At 42.0% G+C, this 23,150-nt stretch overlaps 1 protein-coding gene across 1 annotated transcript; it reads right to left on the bottom strand.

Annotated features, from left to right (window-relative positions):
• Positions 1-3,485: 3,485 nt before the first annotated feature.
• Positions 3,486-13,699, bottom strand: MAEL (maelstrom spermatogenic transposon silencer). Its single transcript, XM_063150539.1, has 12 exons — positions 13,568-13,699; positions 13,079-13,165; positions 10,909-11,011; positions 8,915-9,070; positions 8,394-8,435; positions 7,645-7,772; positions 6,836-6,890; positions 6,368-6,509; positions 5,578-5,640; positions 4,823-4,955; positions 4,530-4,608; positions 3,486-3,816 (listed from the first exon to the last, which is right to left on the bottom strand). Exons 1-12 carry the CDS (start codon positions 13,697-13,699, stop codon positions 3,701-3,703), a joined length of 1,236 nt encoding a protein of 411 aa, XP_063006609.1. The 3' UTR covers positions 3,486-3,700.
• Between the last annotated feature and the right edge of the window lie 9,451 nt (positions 13,700-23,150).

Below are 23,150 nucleotides of genomic sequence, written 5' to 3'. Positions count from 1 at the left end.
ACAGACAATGAGCCAGCTGAAGCTCTTGTGTTGGACACAGAGGACAGGCCAACAGGGGATGTCTGCTGCAGACAGCCCTGCCAGATGGGAGCTCTCAAGGCCTTCTTCAGACACCTGTGGGGAGCCTGACACTCAGAAGTGACCAAGGAGCCAAGGTGGTCCCTGCTGGATCTCATCCTTATGGACAAGAAATAACTGCTCAGGGATGTGAAGGCCAGGGGGCAAATTTAGCTTCAGTAACCACAAACCTCCAAAGAGGGAGGAAAACAGCAAAAAGCAGCATCACAGCCCTGGAGGTCAGGAGAGCAGCCCTTGGCCTTCTTCAGAGATCTGCCTGGAAGACTCCTGTGGCACACAGTGCTGGAAAGAGGTCCAGGTGAGCCTGGTGATTTTTCAAGTATCACCTCCTCCAAGACAAACAGCAAAGCAAGCAGAGGCTGACCACAGAGCTCCTGACAGAACTCATCCCTGAAAAGGAACACACAGGAGACAAGTGCCTGGGAGAAACACAGAGTGCTGTGTGTGTGCAGTATGGGGACAGGAAAGCCAAAGCACACCCAAAGCTGCATCTGGTGAAGCACATGGAGGGCAAAAAGAAGGATTGCTGTGGTGCAGCTGAGTGGGAATGGGCAGCTGGCCATGAAGGACAAGGCTAAAGCCACATTCACCTTGAGATTTAATGGTAAGATCAGCCTTCCAAAGCAAAATTCAAGTTAAAGATGTCAAAACCTGGTTTTGTTGTATCTACAGTATGTATGTGTGCTTCTGAGAGAATGCTGGAACTTCTGCCACATCCCAGGTTCCTGCAGTTTACTGGAAGGAGAAGGTGGACAAGCCAGCAATGCATAAGTAACAGAAGCAGCAGCAACTGCTGCTTACTCCATGTTAACATCCTCTGAACAGAATGTAAAAGAACATTACAGGTCAATGTACAGGAGACCAGATCAGCAGAGCTGTCACTGCAGTCATTGCTTCCATGATCCTCAGACAACTGTTCTGGCCAAAACCTTCAGAGCAGCAAAGTGCAATTAACCACTTGTCTACTGCTATTATAATGAGCAAAAATACCTAATAATTCTGCAATGTGTGTGCTAAACCAGGATGACTTTTTACTCATTCCTGTCACAGCAGAGAGTCAGCTGCTCTAACAGGAGGGCAGAAAGGTCTGATGGAATCTATTAGCTACAAAACCAGCTCTTTAGCCAGTTCACCAGATGTGCCACCAAACACCACAGGCAGAGTGCTGTCACCATTAGGTTTTATCCTGTGGAAGGTGCATGTTTAGAGCTCCCAGGCTGCACCACTCAAACTCTGCTCAAGAGCGATTCTGCCCTGTCTTGGTTTTGTGTCCCCTTGAGAACTCTATCATTCAAGTGGTGAGAATTTTGGCCTGATTTTGACACAGTTTGTGCCTTACCAGTACTACTCCTTGCACTTAGAATGTGGGCTAAGGCTGCAAACCCTCATCATTACTTAAAGGAGAGAAGCATTACTTCATTGAACTCGTTTTTCAGAATTTTTCCTTCCAGAAATCAAGAGCTGCAAAATGCAGAACAGTCAAGGAAGCAGAGCTCCAAAATGAAAGAATTTTCTATCATCCTACAACAGCTGTTAGGGCTCCCCCTCAATAAATGCAGAGTAACACTATGAAATGGGCTACTTTAACTTAGTGTACTCATTCTAAGTGTGTACTCACAGGTATTACAATTTTCACTACAAAAAACCCCCTCTAGAGCTGTTGGTTATTACACTAAGACAGTCACTGCCCTAGTTAACAACCCACTGCCTACAGCATATAATTAGATCTTCTACATCTTATGTGCTATTTTAATTTACAGGTGCTAAGGTACAGATATGCCATAGAATCCTAATGGCATTTTCCCACTTCTGCTCACATTCTTTATCTCACTCTTGATATGTAAGACATTAAGCTTAGTAAAAAATGTTCTTAGGTTTATGTACTTAATACTGAGTAAGTGTTTTAACAACAATTTTTAATAAATTCTCTCCTACATAACAACTGAAACAAACTTTTATTGCAACAGTGAACTCTGAAAATACTTCAAAAACAATAGTTCTGTACATTATGAAATATCAATGCAGCAGTGGCTGTCAGTTAAGGAAGTTGGACAAGTCCATACAAATGCAGAAAACCTTTAGCACTACTTGATAGACACTGTCAGTCACTTCACACATTCCCAGGTGCTTCATTGGTAAATTTCAGCATTACAGCTTTAATGGCCCTTATTTGGTGAAAATCAGCAGGTAGGACAGCAGCCTCCAAGGAAGGAAATACAGAATCAACTGAGGAAATTCAGTGATAGAGGTGAACAGCTGGGTAAGAATAGAAATGCTTCAGTGATCCTAGAACACTGGAAGAAAGGGTTCAACTGGCCTTACAGCAACTGTAACAGGTTTCCAACTAAACCAGCACTTGGCCTTTTCTGACACACTGATCAGCATGCTCAAATAAACCTCTTATTTTGGCTGCATTTTGGGTTGTGCTTGCATTTGTTTTGTTGGGTTTTTTCCTTATGCAAGGGAATGAACCACCTCATCTTGAGTTTCAGTACCTACCAAGGAAATGAAATCTTCACACAGTTAGTTGCTATGGAAATAGTATTTCAAAACTGGACATCTGTTGCTACAAAATCTAGGAACAACTTAACAAAATAAGCTCCTATTTCTCAGAATCACTTGCTTAGAAGGCACATGGACTAAGCACAAGGCTCAGACAAGACAACTTTTTGGGGAGTAGTCCCAGCACTACCTCCCATAAAAAGGAACACCTAACTTCCCTAGAAAATGTCAAGGCACTTCTTATGTGCCCCCAAATAATGATGACTGGTATCTACCCAGCCTGACAAAACTCTTGTGAAATATATCAGTCTGAATCTGATACTCTTTCAAAAAAAAACTATCAAAAAACCAAAAACAAACCAACCCCATAACACCTACACTTCTCTTCAGTCTCTAAAGTTTGAGGGACATGCATTTCTTAAAAAGAAAACTGATGCAAGCAAAAAAAAAAAATCTATGCAGTACTTGCCCCTGATGTATATAATACAGCCTGTGCCTCTAAGAACATGAACAGATAGATAAATTTGACACAGTATTTCTTTCAAGACATTTTACATAAAATCTGCTTTTTTGCCTTGAAAGACCACTCAAATTTTTCATGGCTATAACTGATATACTACAGCAAACTTTTGGGACTACTGACTTTTAATTAATTCCCCTAGGGCAGCCCCTCACACCTTCAATACTTTCTCCCCTGCATCAGTTTTTGAAGCAGGACTGCTACACACAGTCCATCTTCTACATGCAGGAGATGGGAAGGCTATTAAAAAAAGAAATAAAGCAAAAAGTTTAAGTTGTTTACACACTGGTCACTAAAGAATTCTTTTAATTCAATTATAGTGATTAATCAATCTTGAATTTGCACTCTATTCATTAAGAAATATAACTAGTACAGCATGCAGTTTTAAAGATGTGACTGTTAGGTCCCTTCAAAGTAAGTCTTCCTGTACATAATGAACAAGATTCTTTAAATCCACTCAATAGTTTCATCATTCTAACAAGAACTTCAACTGTCAAGGTTTGCACAGAAGATGAAAAACTGCAGTCTGGAGAAACTACTAGTTATCTTAGGGAAATAAAGAAAACTATAATTTACAGCTGTCCTGGATGTGAAAGATTTTCAATTACTGAAAGACTTGGATAGATCAGATGCACTTCTCAGCAATCGAATAACTCCTCTTCCTTGTACAACACTTGTTCCACAAGGGGAGGTCTTCACACCACATGGAGAATCACCTAATAAATTAAATACAGTTTGCACATCAAATCAGCCTTTAAAGCTTGCATAAAGTAATGGAATTGCATTTCATGCTGTGGAGCTGAACCTATTCAACAGCTCTGATACAAAACGTCAGGCAGGTTGTGTCCTCCACAAACACCAATGCCATAAGATCATGATTTCCATGTGGAACACAGCTGAACTCAGCATGGATCTTATGCATAAGGTATCAAGCTGCAAACTCTCAATTCTTAGTTATTTCGCAGACCTGCTCCTCTGAAGGTTAGCCATGAAATACCCAAATGAACTGAGCTCAGAGGCCTTCTAGTAAAAACATCCTTTCTGCAAATAGAAACCTTAAAAGAGAAGTCTTTTAACTGAGTTGTGACAGAACATTTGGAACAAGGACCAGCTCAGTCTGTACGTACAATGATTTATGAACATGGAGAATATTTTAAACATGACCCTGCCTCAAAGTACTTGGGCATGGGAATGGCTTCAGGTAACACAAGAACATAAATCAGAGAGCAACATTTCTAAGAAAAACTCACAATTAAGAGATGTTTTTGACCCTAAGATTCTGCCCAGTAAGAAAAGGCCAGCTCTTCCTGCTTGAGTCTCCAGTGTGTGAGCTGTGCACCACTTTCAGGCAACATCTAAGCCCAGAAATTTGACAAAGTAACAACTGCATTAAGTTTCCACTAAAAAAATGTGGAAGCTTCAAACTCACCATTAGAAGGAACAAACTCTTGATCTTGTCTTGGAGAGCCCAAAGGTTTGTTGCATCCAGAACTCTCAGCTTTCATTTTCTGTATGAAAATATAAATATTCAAAATAAGGTACATGTATCTGCTAACATGAAATATACAGCACCATCCATCAAAGCTATGGATCATGGTCAAAACCCTGCAAGTTCATCAGGCTGCCCAACATATGTCACAAAGGACAGCATCCAGAGACAAAACACCTCATGTGAAATTGGAACTGGAAATAAATCAGGGTATCAATTGAAAAAAATCTGACCTGGTTATGTCCAGCATCCAGTTTTACCATCCTGGTATTTGTGCCTTGATCACAATCAGAGTCTTGCAGAGGGAGGTGAGCTGCTGTTAGTGGGACTCCATACACACCAGCAAAGGATTTACTGATGCAGTAACTTGACCAAGAAAAAAAGGAAAACAAGAAAGGTCTGGCTAAGGGTTTGAACGCTGATGTGTGGAAGCACAGCATTTTATGTTCTTCAGCTGGCAAACAAAAGCAGCCAAAGCCTGAGATGCACAGAACAGATAGCAGAGGGCAGAAGGACTTGCTGCCAGCATCCCTGCATTCTTCCAAGACCACCAGTGTGTTGTACAACTACACATAAAATAAAAACAAACTGCTTCCCCACATTATCAAATGCAGCACTTAGAAGTGTGAAAAGCAACTTTTTTTTTTTCAGGGCATAGCACTCCATGATGAATTTTTTGAATGACAACTATTCATTATTGCCTCTCTAAGTGCTACCACTGCTGCCAAGAGAGATCATAAATGGCATTTCCTCATTTCCAAACTATTTACTTTTCTTTTCTCCCCAAAAAAAGGTTACAAAACCTTGTGTATCTACACTATAAGTCAGGCAGTATAGAAGTATCCAAAGTAGAGATATGCCAGAGCATAATGAGAATACCTCTGAAGTCAAACAATGAATTCTAATGTAATTAACACTTTTCTCAGCACTGCAATGCTAACAAAATAAAAGCCATCATTCTGGAGTCAACTCCTCAAGCAATACTCACCCCATTTTCTTACAGGATGCCAGAGCACAGCAGATTATATCATTCTCCTCATGCCACTTGCACCTACATGAAATGAAGCTCAGGCTTATTTCAGAAGCACCTACATTGTTAATCAACAAGAACAGTTGGTCTGGCCAGATGAACAGGAACAAATATTAAAAATGGCATCTTTTTGTTGCAGTGATCATGCAGTACCTTTAAAATTTCACAGAACTTGACAAAATTTCAGTAGCTTTGCCCTAAGTAGTTTATGCAGAGCTTAAAGCTCTGCTTATCAGGAAATCTGCTTCATGCTGAGATGGGGGCAGGGAGAAAAGAGAACCCTAAGACACAAATGGAATTTAAACCATTTGAACCATTTCAAGCTCCCCATTAATGTGAAATAGTTCCTCCTAGCATAAACACCCTCACCTTCCTCTCCAAACATGTCTTTTAAAGTACATTCTTCCTTCCTCCTTAAGGTTCCCCTCTAGGGTGAAGACACTCATGGGAACACAAAACTGCCCAACTATAAAAAGACAACCATAACCCCAATGGATCTTAAAATCCATATTCCAAGCAAACTTCCAAGAATAATTTACATAGTTTTTTTTAAATCTACTGAAATTTAAGATCATATTATCGGTTCTTTTCTTAAATTAGTAGCAGAGGAAGCACTAGAGTCTATTTCTAAATTAACTGCATAATCACCCAATATTCTCCTGCAGCACTGCAAGCAAATATCACTTTTTGTACCAACACAGAACAATCTCAAAGCAGGCACATCTACACCAAGAGCCACCCAACACACCTGGTATTACTGGAGAAATCCCACAGGCACACATCCAGTTTTCTATACACCCAGACGTTGGATGGCTCCTTTTGGTATTTCTTCTGGTACAGTTTCATTATCAGGTCTTCTACTGCAAAAAGCTCCCAGTGGCTCTCAATGCCTACAGTGAAGTGAAAATGCAGGCCAGGAGAACAGGAGTCACTGGATATCCTGCTCAGCTCATTTCTCCCTCAGTCCCTGTTCACAGCCCAGCCTCTAATCACAGCATCAAAGCTCAAAGATATTCCAGCAGTGGATTTAATAAAACCTGGCTTCCTGGAAAGTGGTGGGAGAAAGGAAGAGGAAAGAGCATGCAAAGGAGTTCTAGCTATCAGAACCAGCTTTTATGAAAACTTTGAGACATAAATACAGATGTCCATGATTACACAGCCCTTATTTCTGGGGGTAGGAGGGGAAAAGGACAGACAAAAATGATCCATTCCCTACCTGTTATGCTGGCCATTCGACCAAGACACCAGTTAATTCGGAATCTGTCATTAGACTGCAGGAAAAATAATTTCTGTCATCTCAAAGGAGTACAGTACAGAATTCTGACACTTCCATGACTTCTATCCAGGTCTGGAAAAGCCACCTCCAAACCAAAATTGTTTGTGGCACTGAATGCAATCTCCCTGACGACTATCTTGAAGAAGATCCAACTTTCATGCATACTTCCTCAAAGCCCTGTATTTATGGATGGAACCCAGTATCTTGTTCCTCCCTACTTTTTAAGGATTAAGACTAGATTTGAATTGAATTGAAACATAATAGACCTGTTATGAAACTTAAACCTCCCTGAATCCTAACATTTTGTTCTGTTGCCTGGAAAAATGAAACTTGAGCAAAAATTTAAGACACGTGTAATTCTCATGGGGAAAGGAGTCACGAAAACGTAAAAATATCCTTTCAAAAAAGCAGGATTTCTGACTATTATTGAGCACATCCAATTTAAGTCAAATCTTAGGAGCCCTTAACCAAAGTCATAACAATGTCAGAGAACAAAAGACCCTGTTCATCAGTAGATTAGAGCCAGAAGTGCAGGCTGAAAATAAAAAGGCAGAAAATTAGGTCTCTGCTTTATAAAAAGGTTGGCTTCCAGAGGCCATTTCTTCCTGCATGGAACTGGGACACTCCAGGAAAAGTGTCTTTGCTCACTTACATGCACACTGATTGGATTTTAGAGTAAACTCTCTCCTTAGCCATCCAGCAGGAGAGAAAGCAGAAGGGGAGATTGAGAGCTTTGCCCTTGGCCATACCCTGCAGAAGAAGCGAGGCCGAGCACCCCTGGCTGGCTGGGCAAACTCAACGAGTTCCCGCAGGACAACCGCGTAACAAGCACGAGGATGGTGAAATCCAGATATGGGGATCTTGTGGGTTTCATCACCTATGGAGGGGCAAGGGGGACAGGGAAAAACAAACAGCAACAAAAAAAAACACAAAATTGTGAGAAGTCCAGTTTCCTTAAGAGATACAGTTCCCTCTTCCTTTTTATCTTTCTGTATACATATATATGCACACAAACACACACACACACTCCTCTCCACAGACAGGGTCTGTGTTTAAGCTACCAAAATCTTGCTTCTGTCAGCAGCTCTGGGCTGTGAGCAAACACTCACACTCCTGCCACTTCTAAAAGGCCATTATCCAAGTATTAGATGTACACAGGCCAAGTTTGTTCCCTCTGTACACAAGGAGAGGAAGTGTCCTAATAGAAACAAACTGGAGTCTATAAACATTACTGAGAGTCACAAAGGAAACAGGCAGGCCAAGCCAGACACAACAATGGTGCAGATATTTTAACTTTCCTAATATATGCCAAGCTGCTAAACAGAACTTTTAAATATAAAGTAGTATCTTTGAGTTACCCTGATGATAATCAGCACTTGATGCTGAAGATATACACAAGGACTATCAAGACTTACAAAACATTTGGACAGAGGTCAGATAAGCTGAGTCTAAAACTGCACACCTTTGCACACCATCCTTTTTCTCCATTAATACTCACTAGCAGCCTGGCAGTGGTACCGAAAGCCACGTGGTGGTACTTCTGCAAACAAGAGGAGAAAGCACAATCAGCATCCAGCACCACCAAGGACAGATCCTTAACTCTCCACTATACACCACAGCTTCACATACAGAAAGGAACAGCTTCATCTTCCCTTGTGGCCTTGTGAACGTGCCACAACTGTTTTTGGAAAACTTATTTTCAGTTCCATGCATTTTAAAAAACAAAGTGCATTGTAGAGTGGGTTTAGGTCCAACTAAAAAACATTCATTGACACGAAATATAAAGCACAAATACATGCAGGTCCTCCTGGGTTTAGCCTACCCTCTTGGGAGTTACATGAAGTTCTGACAGTAATTCTCTTGAGAAACAAGCTCAGCACTGCTCTGGTATTTTAAGAAGTCTGACCATTTACAATCAAAGAAATAAACTTGTCTGAATACCAGAAGTGTAAGCTGGGCAGCAGTGAGCCCAGAAAGCCTCCCTCTCACCCCAGTACTTCTGACTTTGCTGGAAGTCACCTGGATCTATGAAGTGGTGGAAATCAGCCAGGATGCCATCCTGCAGGGAGTACCTGACACACCCAATCTCACAGGGAAGGAAGCGCTGCTCGCAGTGGGGGGGCAGCCTCCCGTAGCTGTAAATGTCCAGGAAGTAGAAGATGTCTGCAACCATATCTGGAAGAAAAAGAACAAACCCACCTTCAGAGGTTACAGAAGCCACGCTGGTCTCCCCTCACCCAGGGAAAGCTTTGGTGAAATTTCTCCTATGACTGAGTGAAGAGTAACAACCATGCAAAACACACAGCTCTTGCTCTGTATCCAAGATAACAACACTCATGCAGAACTCAGGCACACTGGACACCTTCCAGAGATCCTGCTGTGTGCAGAGATGGGGCAAAAAACCCAACAAGTACAAGCAACTAAACCCACATGATGTTAAGAGGCCTGCAATCAAACAGGAACCATAATTCTTTTTAAGGATAGATCTCTTTGCTCTTTCATAAAATAAGGTTAGGGAAAAACCAAATCAGTAGCTGCAAAACAGCCTCACAAGCTAAATTTGGCAGCTTACACCACTTAAACGAGCTGGTAGTAATCCTGTGGGGCAAGAAGATGAGAAGTCTGCTAATTAAAAGGATTGTTTCTCCACCAAATGAGCTCCCAAAGAAAGTGGCAAGAATACCCAACACAAATGTTAAGGAACAGATTTATCATTTACTAATTAAAAAGTATCCAACTATGACAAATATTTTACAATACACCTTAATCCTTCTCTTCATGATGGTCACAATGTTGTCAGTGAAGTTTAACACAGCTATTTAAACCTTACTCTACTGCCCCTCATCAAAAAAGCCCCACTTGCTCTACTAGAGATGTGTAACTCACACAAATAATTTTATATGCCAGACTTTAGGACATTTAACACCAGCTGCCCTAAGCCTGAATGGTCATGCTCCCTCTTATGTGGGTTTTAAACTGTACAAACCCAGGGGTCATAGGAAAAACACCTCTCCTACCTTATGAAAAAATGGATACAGCTCCAGGGAACCATACAGAACTTCAACTGGGGAATATTAAGAGCAGCATCATGAAATGGATCTCAATTATCCTTTATCATAATGCTTTTCATTCAGCTAAAAGATGAATTGTGCCAACTCAAGGCAGCCAGCATGATCAGCCCAATCAAATCTGCATCACAATGATAGGAGAGCATGACCCCTGGCACAGAGGGCACTAATAAGCATTTCACTTTTTATGGAGCTACTGTTTCTTGCTCCCCCATAACCATGACAACATGAAAACAGTTCAAGAGACTGAGGTAAAAAGCTGGAGCTGAGACTTAACCACACAGCAGACACAGCTTATATGAACTGGCTTCTTGACTTACCTTGTAAGCACTACCTTTTATCATTTTTCAGGATAATGTAATATTCATTGGGTAGAAGATTACAAATGTGTTCACTACAACCATCTGAAGCCAGGCACAGGTTAGAAAGGTTTAGTTTTTGAGAGTTCTTTCAATAAGGAAGCATGTCAGGATGTCATAAAGTGCATATTCCCTCTTTTATTTTCCCAATGAGGCCAGGCCCCTGTTTTATTTAATACCTCTATCATACCAATTTTGAACATTGATGTCTAGCAATTCTTAACCCTTTGAAATCAATACAAGTATTCTTTTATGCTGAACTTGGATTAACCTTGTCAAATCATAAATATAGGACTTGAAAAATTACCTTTTTCTTTAAAGCCTTGAAGTAACTGTTAAGAAACTGTTAGTGGCTATACTCTCATTGAGCTAAAAAACAGAGGATACAATTCTTGGAGGTTGGAGGGGGGAACAGTATTTTCTTTGATGTCCTTCTACCTTTTACAGCAGTAGCCCAGTAGTGTAAAATAACTGACACAGATGGCTTTTAGCAAAATGTAAACAGTCTTTGTGCAGGTACCACTGAGAATACCCTCAAAGGGCAAGCTATCATCTACCAGGATCAACTGCTCTAAAATCACCATACCCTGATCATTCTTCCAAGAGAGAGCAGAGGCATCTGGCAAAGGAGTAACACAGGGCATCTTTGTGGTCAGAGGAGCAGGAACTGGATCAGGCACACTACGAGTCTGGAAAAGATGAGAAAGTTAAAAAAAAAAAAAAACAAACACAACAACAAAAGTCTTCTTGCTTCAAATAAAGTCCTTCAGCTCCTTATATCAGAGGAAAATGCAATATCCACTAATAGCTGTGGTTAGGGGGAAAAGTTTAACATATTAAAGTGCCTTTATCCTTACAGGCCAGGAAAGCAAGATTTCTCTTCAGTACCTCTGTCAACCCATTACTGCTTTGAAGAGCTACAGCTAAACTTACAAAATGTAATACAAAGAAAAAAAGAAGTATTTTCTTAAATTCAACCTCTTGCCACAGGCAAGGAACTCTTCAAACTGGAATCTATAACTTTTCTCCCTAAGTTTTATGAAAAAAGCACCAGGCACATGTGTGAGTTGTCTTTGACTAGGAAACAGGTTCATGAAAAGCTGATAAAGCCTTAAGGAAGTCATTGGATTGCTCTGAAAATCCATTCATGAACAATAGGCTTTTAATAGGACGGGAAAGAAACCTGGCAGCCTTACAGATCTGATCACTCAAACCCAGATTGGGAATAACATCCACACCCAGGCACACTGATTGCAGATAACTATCTCAGCCAAAGTTAATTATCAGTTTGAACTATTTAAAACAAAATCATTAATTATTCCCATCTAAGCAGGCTTTGGCCACCTCCAAAAGAGGAACATGGACTTTCACTACACAAAGTGACCATGGTTGTCTATGTACAGGGCTGGGATTAATAAAACAAGAGCACATGATCTCATATATCCGTATTTGCCTATTTCCACTGATACAGTAAGGATGGTGTTATTTACTCTGGTAAAGCAATTATTCATATCTCTCCCTGATTACAATCTTCTAAAATGCTACAACTTGTGGAAAGAAACACAGAAGCCTCCATATGTGAGTTACCTGCCATTTCACTTAGTTCTCTCTGACATAAAAATGGAGTTCTGAGTTCTTCACACACTCAGCCTGCTACAGGACACAAGGATGATCACATTTTAAACAGCTTTTTCCCAGACATGCAGGCCCTCAAAACCAGAAAACGTTGCCTAACACCTCCCTTCTAGTCTAGACTAATTTAATTAATCAATTTTTACTAGTTACAGCAAACTACACTCATTCTGTCATTCCCTCTATCACCATGTAAATCCTTGAATTTATCCTCACCATTAATTCATAGTTCACAGTCATTACCTTGTAATAGAGCACTAAGAAGTATTATCCATTTGCTCAGACAGTAAACGTGACTTTCTTTCCTTGGACACACCGTTTTTTACACTACCAACAAAGACTGAAATTAAATAAAATAAGCTGACACCTCATATAATTCAAACTCTTAAGTAACTCTGCTTCAGAGAAGTGCTGGGAGAGGAAAAGAGACAGAAGCAAACAAAAGGGACAAACCCCTTTTCAAGGCAGTAAATGGCAGAAATTATCTGTTTAGCACCATTTCAGACACAACCATACACACTCAACCAACTGCCTACATCTGTATTGTTCTCCACAACACTGTTACTACTCTCTCCCACATCCAACCAACCTAAAGATAATGGCAGGGTATAATTATTCTATTTGTGCATAGGCCACAACACTTCATTGACCTGGTTGACACAACCCCTCCAGAATAACAAATCAGTTGCCTCTAAGATGTGCTTTCAGGCCATCAGACAAGAACTACTTGAACCCAAAAAGCAAAAGCAACATGAACCTATGACAAGAAGTAATGCCAATTTCAGCATAAATTAGAAAAAAGAAATTAAGTCAAGCACTGCAGAATACTGTTAAAAATAAAGCTAGTGTGTTAGAGAACTACATTTTACTTGGTAAAAGAGCCCCAAGGAACAAGCTGTGATGGTTTAAAGAGGTATCAAGTATTTCCACCTTCAATTCAAGCCAAAACAATTACCTGCATAACCCGTATAATGATAGGTACTACTAAGCAGCCATACCCTCCAAAGGCTGGAGGATGTGGCGAGCAGGTGGAACTTGCACAGCATCCTATGGAACTGAGCACACAGAGCCAAATACCCTCTACTCCTCCTCCTTACTGAGGGCCATCCATTGCCAGTATTTACCTCCTTCGCTGTCTTCTGAGAGCGTTTCTTGCTATTCCATGTACGAGCCTTCTCTGCATACATCGTCTTCTCTTCCTCTGTCAGGGACTTGAAGAAAAATTAGCTGTTACACAAAGGTTTCTACCTTTTTCTCTGCTTCCTTCCAGTAGTCCCACAAACCAACCAACTCCGTGTGTAAGAAATCACTCCTGCCCTCCCAAAGGACATTATTGATGGCCACCAAGATAACTAAAACACTCCCAGGCGCTTTTTTCCTAAAAACGCCGTAAGCCTTGATTAGAAACACACAACAAGGCGAAGAACCTCCGAGTGAGGGCAAGCCACAATGAAGAGACCTCCTGGAACCATTCTTGCCAGCCAGGGATGCCGCCGCCACCACCCCACCCACGGCACACGAACCGGAGTTCCCTGAGGGGAGGGCGGCACGGCCAAGTGAAATGGCGCCGAGCCCACCCTCCGGGAAAGGCCCTGCCGGCATCCCACCCTCACCTCCCATGCCTGGGAGCAGTACGGAACGGCGTCCCCCACACAGGCCACGGACAGCCCGCGGCGCTCCAGCCCGGGCAGCTGGTCGTGCACGAACCACAGGAAGGCGGTGCGGTGAGCACCGCGCCTCGCCATGGCCTCACCGAAGAGCGCTGCCCACACGCGGCAGCGGCGCGGCCCCTCATGAGGGCGGGCGGGGCGGCGCCGGCGCGATGCCCGAGGCGGGCCGGCCATGGCGGCCCCTTCCAGCCCCGCCGGGTGTGGGCCGTGCTGCCCTGTTGGAGCTTCGCCTGCTCCTCATCAGTGTGAAAAAATGCGTATTTTATGATTTGGCTTTTCGCAAATGTTAAAATGAATATTATATGTGTTGCGTTAGAAAGTGATGGTGTATTAGGTCTCTTAAGTAGCGTGTTAAATGTAGTTTTAGGTGATAACAAAATGTTAAAATAGAAACTGAGCTGTGTAGGATACTTTTTTTTTTTCTAAAGAAAGGACTCACAGCGAGATAGCAGTCACAGGACACCCAAATCTTTCAGAGGAAGAGAGTTTTTTGCCCCATTATCAGGAGAAACTAACTTGTTCCTGCCTCGCTCAGGCAGGACAACGCCATTAGGATTAAGAGGAAGAAATTGACACTGACCAGACAGAATCCTGTGTTTGAATGGAATTTATGCATCATGTCTGAGGTGTATGAATATGCAACAGGCTGTTGTTTTTAAGGGTTAATCCTCTGTTAACGTGTACCCTTTTTCGGGCTTATGCTGCCCAGAAAAAGGTACCCGGATGTCCGTAACTCTTTGTTTCTATTGTCTCATATTGTCCTAATTCAAATTGTCCAAATTCTTTATTACTCTAATTATATTGATATTTTTATAACCATTTCATTACTATTAAACTTTTAAAATTTTAAAAACAAGTGATTAGCGTTTTTCATAGCCTGCTCCTTATCAGCAATAAAGAAGAGTTATCAGTGGGACAGGTAGCGGCCAACAAGCCCCAAGGAACCGCGGAATGTGAACAGAACCATGCAATGTGAACAGAACCGTGGAATGTGAAGGGGTTGGAGTGGCCCTTAGAGATTATATAGTTCCAGGGATGCCTTCCACCAGAGCAGGTTGCTCAGAGCTCCGTCCAGCCTGGCCTTGAGCGCTTCCCAGGGACGGGCAACTTCCCTGAGCAACCTGTTCCTGTGCCTCACCATCCTAGAGAAGGGAATTCCTTTCTAATATCCACCTAGGTTTCCTGTCTTTCCTAAAATTAAACGAGATGCTGTATGTCAGTAGAACCAGGTAAGTGGTTAGCATGCCTTAGTCAAGGACGTTCTGTGGCAAACAAGCTCTGTGGATGAAGTAAATCAAGGTGTTGATGCATATATTGCCAACTTGGCAAAAGGTTTAAAGCCCCTGCATCCTGTGTAATCCTAAAATCAGGGTTGGGAGAGACCCTTAAGATGAACCAGTCTAACTCAGCACTATCACTGTAACCCCTAAATCACAAAACCACATCATCCAGGGTCAGATCCAGGTGCCTCTTAAACATACCTGGGTATAGGTGAACTACCTTCATTACAATATTAAAAATCACACCTCCAGGTCAAAAAGATGCCTGTGTAGGTGAAGATCCTTCCCCTGAACATGCATAGGAGTCTGGTGGAACTATGTAATTTTATGGTAATTATTACCAAACATACTTGGGAGGCTACTAACACAACACTTTTGTGTGTAAGTAATGGCATGGAAAGCCCAGTGGGCTCTGCCTGATTTGTGAAATACCACCAGGCACCCAGGCTTGTGCAGCTCCAGAATAAGTAAATAATCAATGTCTCTCTCAAGTGTGTAATTATTGGCGTGTTGCACACCACATAGAGGAATTTTGTGGACAACATAGATGATTTTGTGGACAACAACCTCACAGCAGGTCCTGATGAGAGTGTAGCATGGCTGCTTTCCTTAAGTTATTTTTTTAAATGTTCTTTGGTGCTGAAGGATAATAAATACCCCATGGGAGCAGGTGAGAGCCCTGGGTTTTCTTTTGAGATATATGGCAGGAAAGTGGAAGAGGTGAGTGAGCATGTGTGCACTTGGAAAAGCAAACTCATTTATTAAAAATTATTTGGAAGCTCATGTTAGACAAAACTGAGGCTGCTGTTCAGACTCTCTTTTTGTGGTTTTGGCTTGCTTTTTGTGGTTGTTGGGGTTTTTTCCCTTCATCTGTCTCGTTGACATAACTGACACTTCCTTCACTGAAATTGCATAGGGAACCACAGTTCAGGTAAAATAAAAGCTGGAAATAATCTGATCTGCATCACCTTGATAAGTGGCACAGAGTTGCTTCCTGCCTTAAGCTTTCTATTGATCTCTCAAACATCAAATGATCTTCATTGGCCATAGTAAAAAATAAATAAATAAACAAAGAGAAGCTAGCAGGGCAATAATCACAGCAGGGCAATAATCACAATTGGCTTTAAAGCAAAGTTTAATCAGTTTGCAGAAATCTGGTTGCCTGGACCAGAGGACCCTACATTTGACATGAGACAGGGTTACTGAAGTGGCAATATTGGCATAGGCCCTGATTAACTTCTGGCCTGATTTTCCTTGGCCAGGGCATGTGATGTCTCCCACATTCCTTGATGTTCCCCTGCCTTTAGGGGAATCTCCTTCAGTATCCATCAGTTTCTCATGCAGCCATCTTAAATGGAGCCATCCAGTCTCCATGAAAATAAATGGTGCAGCCCTGACTTGGAAGAGTCTTGGCAATTCTCCATCCCAGAATCCTCTTGAATTTTCTATAAACTCAGACATGAGGATAAAAACAGCGATGAAACACATCTATGCATGTCCAAATCACTGGGAAAATCTGCCTCTTTTTCTCAATCTAGCCACTTTTTTTCATCTTTGGGTAAATCTGTTCAGCTCCCAAGGAGGTTCAGGCTTAAACCTTTGACTTAGCTGATTATGTTTGTCAATGCTGGAACTGTTGTCAGGTAAGCTCAGACCAGATTGCTCTTGCATCTCCCTGGTGACTGGTTTCTCTGAGGGTTAAAAAATGCTGGCTCATTCTGGAGGCAGTTCTGTCTTGCTCAAATCTTGTGAAACAGTTTGGTTTGTGTTCCACTTAGGAAATTTGCAGTTAAACATACAGGTGGAGTCAATCACATTGCTAAAAATGTAGAAAATCATGATGTAACCTCAAGGTAAGCATTTCTAAAGTCACTTTTACTGCTGTGGAAAATAATTTATATTCCAGTCTAGTGCCAGATACATTAATGCTAAGTCTCTGAGGAAAGACTGCAAGAAATGACTTGTATCTTGTAAATATAAACATCTGCACAGAGCCTAGTTCTTTCAGGCAGAAAGGCAAGTGTTTACTGTTATATTACTGTAAGAGTCGTTGCTAGGAGTGCATCTGTGCACTTGTGTTTTATTTTTCTTCACATCATATTCTTTTCTCTCATGTGCAGCTTTGGGACCCACCCTTCAGCAGCCCTTCCTTCTAAAGAAATTCAGATAATGTGTGCATCAACTGTTTGAAAAACACAAGGCTCCAGTGATAGCTCTCCTAGGGCTAGAGGTGTGGTTGGAAAATAAAATTCATAAGCAGTAGAGAGAGAAAGGAGTTTCCTCTGTGGGGTGGGGGTCAGATTAAGAAAACAGGGAACAGATCATCCTCAGAGCATCACACCATCAGTATTCCTCCCCAGGGCCCTGAGGAGAGCCCAGTGCCTCTGAAGAGCTCATGTTTTAAATCTTCATTTGCCTGCTGTTTAACTTAGCAGGCAAAGGACTTTTCTGGACCATTTACACTGATTTGAAAATAACATTTGTACCACTGGAGCCCTTCCAGCAGATAACAACAAGTCTTGTGCCAGTATTTATATTTATATATTACTTGGGTTTTTTTTTTTTTTTTGTTGTTGTTTCATTTAAGCACTTAATTTAGTTAATTGATATGCCAACATTTAAAATCCTCTGTACCTGGCTTTGGAAACACAGCTCCAGAATTTACAAAATCAGTATAAATGGTCCAGAGAACTCCTCTGCCAGCCTTTGCTTTTCCATCAATGCATGGAGTTTGCCAGCATCTCAAATTAGGGACTATATACCCTGGTACTATATGGACAGAAAAACTATCTGGAACTTTTCTGCCAGTAATGTATTCTCATAAATTCAGGATTCAAGGCTATAATATTTCTTTGAAGGTTGGTTTTTGTTTTTTTTTTTTTTTTTTGTTTTGTTTTGTTTTGTTTTGTTTTGTTTTGTTTTGGTGTTTTGTGGTTTTTTTTTTTTTTTTTTTTTTTTTTTTTTTTTTTGTCAGAAAGAATGAGCAAAGTTATTCTACAAAGCATGGCAGTGACTACATCTGCTGTTCCCCACTTACCTGCTGCTCTGGGGCTACAGCACTCCCTCACAAAGGGAAATATTTGGTGTTTATGTTGGAGGAATCAGGCCAGATGCATCAGCCCAGGAGAGGCGAGGCTGATGCAACTCCACACTCCCAGATCCAAGTGAAGGGAGGTCAAGTATGCATTCCCAGCCTAACCCAGCTCCTGCTGTGGTTTTCCCAGTAGGGATGGGCCATCCTCTCCCCCTCCCTGGCTCTCAGGGCACACCACCTTCCCACAGAGAAGTCCAGCTGGATTGTAACTAACACTGTCACTGTCCCTCCCTCCTGGCACCACTGACACGAGGGCCGCTGGTCTGCTCTAGGGGACAGTAAACCTGGTCACTCCCTCACACCAACTGGATCTTTCTATCCCCTTATCCATCTATTTATCTTACCTATTCCTTCCTACATCACCTAGATCTCTCCCTTTCTTTGCCTTTGATTCTTTCCCTAAGCATCCCATGAGGGTGCTATGCAATCCTGAGATGCTCTTCTGGCGCCCTGTTTTTTGAGTTCTTTTAAGTTTATAAGCCTTCTGATGTTTACATTCTTGTAACAAACTTTCTCAGACACTTTCTGTAAATAACGTATTGTTTTGCATTTTTATGGAGGAGGAGAAATTTGATGGACTCTTGGTTTGTCCAGTGTCATTGGAGAGGTGGCACTGTCACCCTGCAATCCACTGTCACTTTTGGAAATCTATAAACGTTGGAGTCAGAATTAAACTTTGCCTCCTTTTTCCCTTGGAGAGTCCAGTGTCTGCATTGTTTTATTTCATGTCCTCGAGCAACACTCTTCCCTTGCATCCCCTAATGAGTCCTAAATCTGTAGGATACAGTCCCCTCAGTGCTAAAGTTGCTGTGGTGTTGGCTCATCATGACAGGCTCCAGTCTGTATCCTGGAGTCTATCCTGGAGCTGATACTTTCTTGGGACAGCCCTTGGAAGAGCCTGGAATGGTTTTCCTTTATTCTGAGTTCCTATCTGAGGGTTCTCATATGCCATTGTGTCCCCATGCTTCTTTGGACTTGTGAAAATGGGCCATTGATGAGCTTTTGTGGTGGGTGTGGGACGAGCCAGGGCAGGCTGTTAGTTGGGCTGCCAACCATTGAAGTGCCATTGTCCCTCTGCCGTCCTTTGTGTGCTTTGGAGACAGGCTTTTGTCACATAATCTCACGGCTGATTTCTTTCCCAGCCTGGTTATGGACATTAAAAAACATACAGATTCTCTGGAGAGTGATACAAAGTATAGACCAGTAATTATTATTGTTTCACGTGTAATGCATACATAAACATCTCAGGGATGAGAGCCTGCAGGCCTCCCTTCCCCAGGTGAATGATTTAACCAGTCAGCTTTCTTTTTTGACCTTTTGACTTAGTGAATCCTGGGTTTCTTTTTGAACAGCGCCACGACTGCAAGAGTGCAGCGTGCCTTACACCTCACCTATGTGATCAAGGATGTAACTTAGTACACCTAGGAGTCAGGAGGCCTTTCTACAACAACTCCCCTTGCCCTGTTCCCATGCAGGGCTTTGCTGAGTGTTGGACCTGTTGAGAATGTCCTGGACCAGGCCTCATGGGTGGTATCAGCACCTTTCTTTCAGGTTTCTCAGCTGATAATGCCTCTGTCTTCTCTCCAGAAATGGTAGCATTTGTGTTGGGGTTCCAGTGCAGCAGTCATGGAATTGAGGATGCACAGGACCTGCTGGGCAAGTGCTGTAACCCTGCTGACCAGGAGCACTAAAGCAGCCCAGGGGTGCTACAGCTGCAGCCCCTCTGTGCCATCAGTTTCAGACACTGTTCATGCCAGGGCTCCAGTGAAACCACCACATCGTCCCAAGCACCCTGGGCAAAGTCTAGGAAATCCTTAGCATCAGATCAGACCAGGTTTTTAGGTAGGAATGAAGGACCTGGCTGTGACATGCCAAATGTGTGAGAGCCTTGCCTTAGGTGTTTGTTAGACATCTCTGTGCTCAGGACTATCTGGGTGTGCAGAGAAGGAAAACTGTAAGCCTTTAGGCAACTTTGACAGGACATGTGTGCTTTCAGTCTCAATCTGCTGCTGAATTAGGTTTTTTTTTTTTAGATTTAAGTTCTAAATGTTAGGTACCAAAAATTTTCCAAAGTCTTGTTTTGGATCTGGCTCTAAGTAGGATGACCTGAGTAATTACAGACCTGTTAGACTGACAGAGATCCCAGGCAAAAGAATAGAATCACTGATACAGGATTTGCTTCAATAATGAATTAAGGAAAAGTAATGTAATTAATGCCAATCAACATGGGTTAGCAGCAAATACATTCTGTCACATTGGTTTGTAATTGCATCAAAAAGATATTAAGTGTGGTTACTAAAGGTAATGCATTCAGACATGTGAAGCATGTGACTCGACCACACAACACTGAATTAGGGATACAGATTTATGATACAAAGACCATCCAGTCCCTGGTTAAAGCATTAGCTTAAGGTGTCTCAAAATGTAATTTTAAATGAGGAATTGTAATCACGCTTTTTATTAAGATCTTTCTTAGGTTTTTTCTTGGCTGCATACTACTAAATACTTGTTGGTAGCTCTCAACAAAACATGTAGTCATCACAGTTACTTGCAAAAATTACAAAGATTGAAGGAATACTTAATAAGGTAGGTGATAGAGTGGGATGTTGACCAAAGAGGAGCTTTTTAAGTGATGCTACGTCAAAAGGAGTAACAGCATCATCCCTGGATGGATAAACAAATATTGACCAGGGATGATGATGCTGTAATACTTCTGCTTTCATGCTTTTAGCAACCGGGCCTGGGATGCGCTCTCCAATTCTGGTGTTAGCTCAGGAATAAAACAAACTAACAGTCTGTTGAACTTCCAGAGAGGATGTTAAGGGTGCTTTGATCACAGCCTGCCATTACCTCTTCAGAAGTGCCTTAAGGATGTCTTGCCCTCTGACTTGGCAGTACTAGAAAGTGAAGTTAGATTAAATTAGGGGCAGGGTGAGGTCCCTTCCTACCCAAAGTAATCTGTGATTCGTTTTTGTAACATACAGGCTGTAGTTCAAACTAATCGATGTAGTGTGGCGAAGTGATGTGGCGTATTTTATTGGGAGAGCTGAACTGGGCAATCACAAAAGTTCAGGCTCTGTGAACTCCAAGTCCTTGGAGGTATTTGTGCTGCCCACAGTTCCTCTACAGCCAAAACCGCAGAGGATTTAGCAGCTTGTTACCTCCTAGGTTATCTGTAGATATGCAAGCAGAGTTTGTCCCATTGTGTGTTTTTGCCCGTAATGACACACAGAAGATGGCAAGCTGGGATGATTCACTTGTGATCATTTACCTGTGAGATAACTTCACAAAACATTATTGCTGACATGCCACTGGTGTTTTAAATGAAAATTTCAGGTTCAGTCAGTAAGTGTAGCAAAGGCATGCTGTCTAAAAATGAGTCAGGAGCAGCATAGGAAATTAATCCAGAGGAGTAAATACTATAGGAGAATGCTGTTCTCTTGGGCTCTTCTTAATGCTGAATTTATATTACAGACTTGAAGGTTCATTGTAATGAGAAAGCCAAATTTCTCCATTAAATATTCGAAGCATTTCTTGGTACAAACATCATGATTAAGAAACAGTAGCAGTTTATATATACATATCACTCACTCCTGATGTTAATGGGATGTAAAAGCTCTGTATTATTGTGCTATCAAATGCAACCAGGCAGCTTGGATAAAAACCAACACAGAGAGTGAATATATTTCCACAGTGTCTTGCTGTGAAGCTATCAAGGATTAATACGGGATTCCAGTGCAGCAAACGAGGAAAAGTTTTACTTGGTAGCTATCTGAAGAGAGTCACTAAACGCTATGAACTGATGGTGTGTCACCCAGTCAGTTCTGCGACGTGCTGATCCCAGTACTAAATCAAGAGAGCAGTGTCTAATGGCTGAGTCTAGCATGGCATCCCAGAAAAGCTGTTGGAATCACTGTTTCTATGGAAATTTCTGCCAGGGAAATCCAGGGGGCTGAACGGCATGAAAATCTTCATGCGGGGATGCTGCCGAGATGGGTCTTGCTGACTGAGGTGCTGGTGTAAATCGCTCCACGTGGTGGTGGTAACTTAAAAAGCTGACTGTGCTTATCAGCAGAGGAAGCGACCACAAAAGATTGGTACTGGAAGATGAGAGGAGGGAGGGAGGAATTAAGTACTTGGCACGGAGAGAAAAGAGCCAGCAGCTGCTACAGCATGAGTAAAAATTAGTTTGTTTGTTTCCCCATTGTTCGGCTGAATTTGTTCATGATCCCACGGCTTAGAGAACGAACTCAGTGGAGTCGCGGATATCAGCAGCGAAATCAAACAGGGTTGCGGTGTGGTATTCCTCCGATTCTGCCTGGGACTAAATTACGCAGGGCAAACAGCGGGAATTTGCTCATGAAGTTATCTAGTGACTGAGGGAGATGAAGGTTTAAGTCCAGTGTGTTGTTTTTTAAAGGACAGAATCCCTGCTGGGCTGTGGCTTGGAGCCATCTGGCTAATTGCACAGGAATTTCCCCACCGTTTGAAGGTGAAGTGGGGCTAACTGCAGTCATGCAGCTTTCTGTCTTGGGCTAAAAGGAAAGGCAACATCCCAACATTAACTATTAAGCCAGCTCGGATGTTGCAATCAGGAGATCAAAGGTCTACAGAGATCTGGAACATCAGTTCAGGGCCTGGGCATCCATCTTAGGTGGATGTATACAAATGACAGCTAAAATTAAGTGAGAAAGGACCATACAGTAAGTTTATGAGAATCTCAAAGCAGATATAAATCCAACGTTACATGTGAAACAATGGTGCTTCCTTCTATTGAAAATCTTTCCTTCCTTTGTCGTGAGTCAAAAGTTTAGCTGAAGTGATGCATGCCAAATTTATTAGCAAAAGCTGGAGTAGATTAAAAAATAACAACTAACAAAAAACCCCACTGGTAGCTAACAATAGTGACGCATAAGGGATTGTACTGCTCCCAGTGTTAAACAGATGAGATAATATCAACATCAGCATTGTCTCAGGAAACTCTGGATCAGAATCCTGGCCAGCTAAGTTACAAAAAGGCAAGGAACCGGGATTTCACTTAAAATTTTGGAGGGTTATCAGGAAAAACAGTTGGGGGAATGAGAGAAAAATAGCTTTGCGTTTAGCTTTTAGGCGTTTTATTTCAACCCATACAAACTTTCATGGATTATAT

This window comes from Melospiza melodia, chromosome 2, assembly GCF_035770615.1.
Source record: "Melospiza melodia melodia isolate bMelMel2 chromosome 2, bMelMel2.pri, whole genome shotgun sequence".
In the NCBI taxonomy this organism is placed as follows: Eukaryota; Metazoa; Chordata; class Aves; order Passeriformes; family Passerellidae; genus Melospiza; species Melospiza melodia.
The sequence above is the reverse complement of the archived record's forward strand: the minus strand, read 5'-3'. Positions and strand labels throughout refer to the sequence as shown.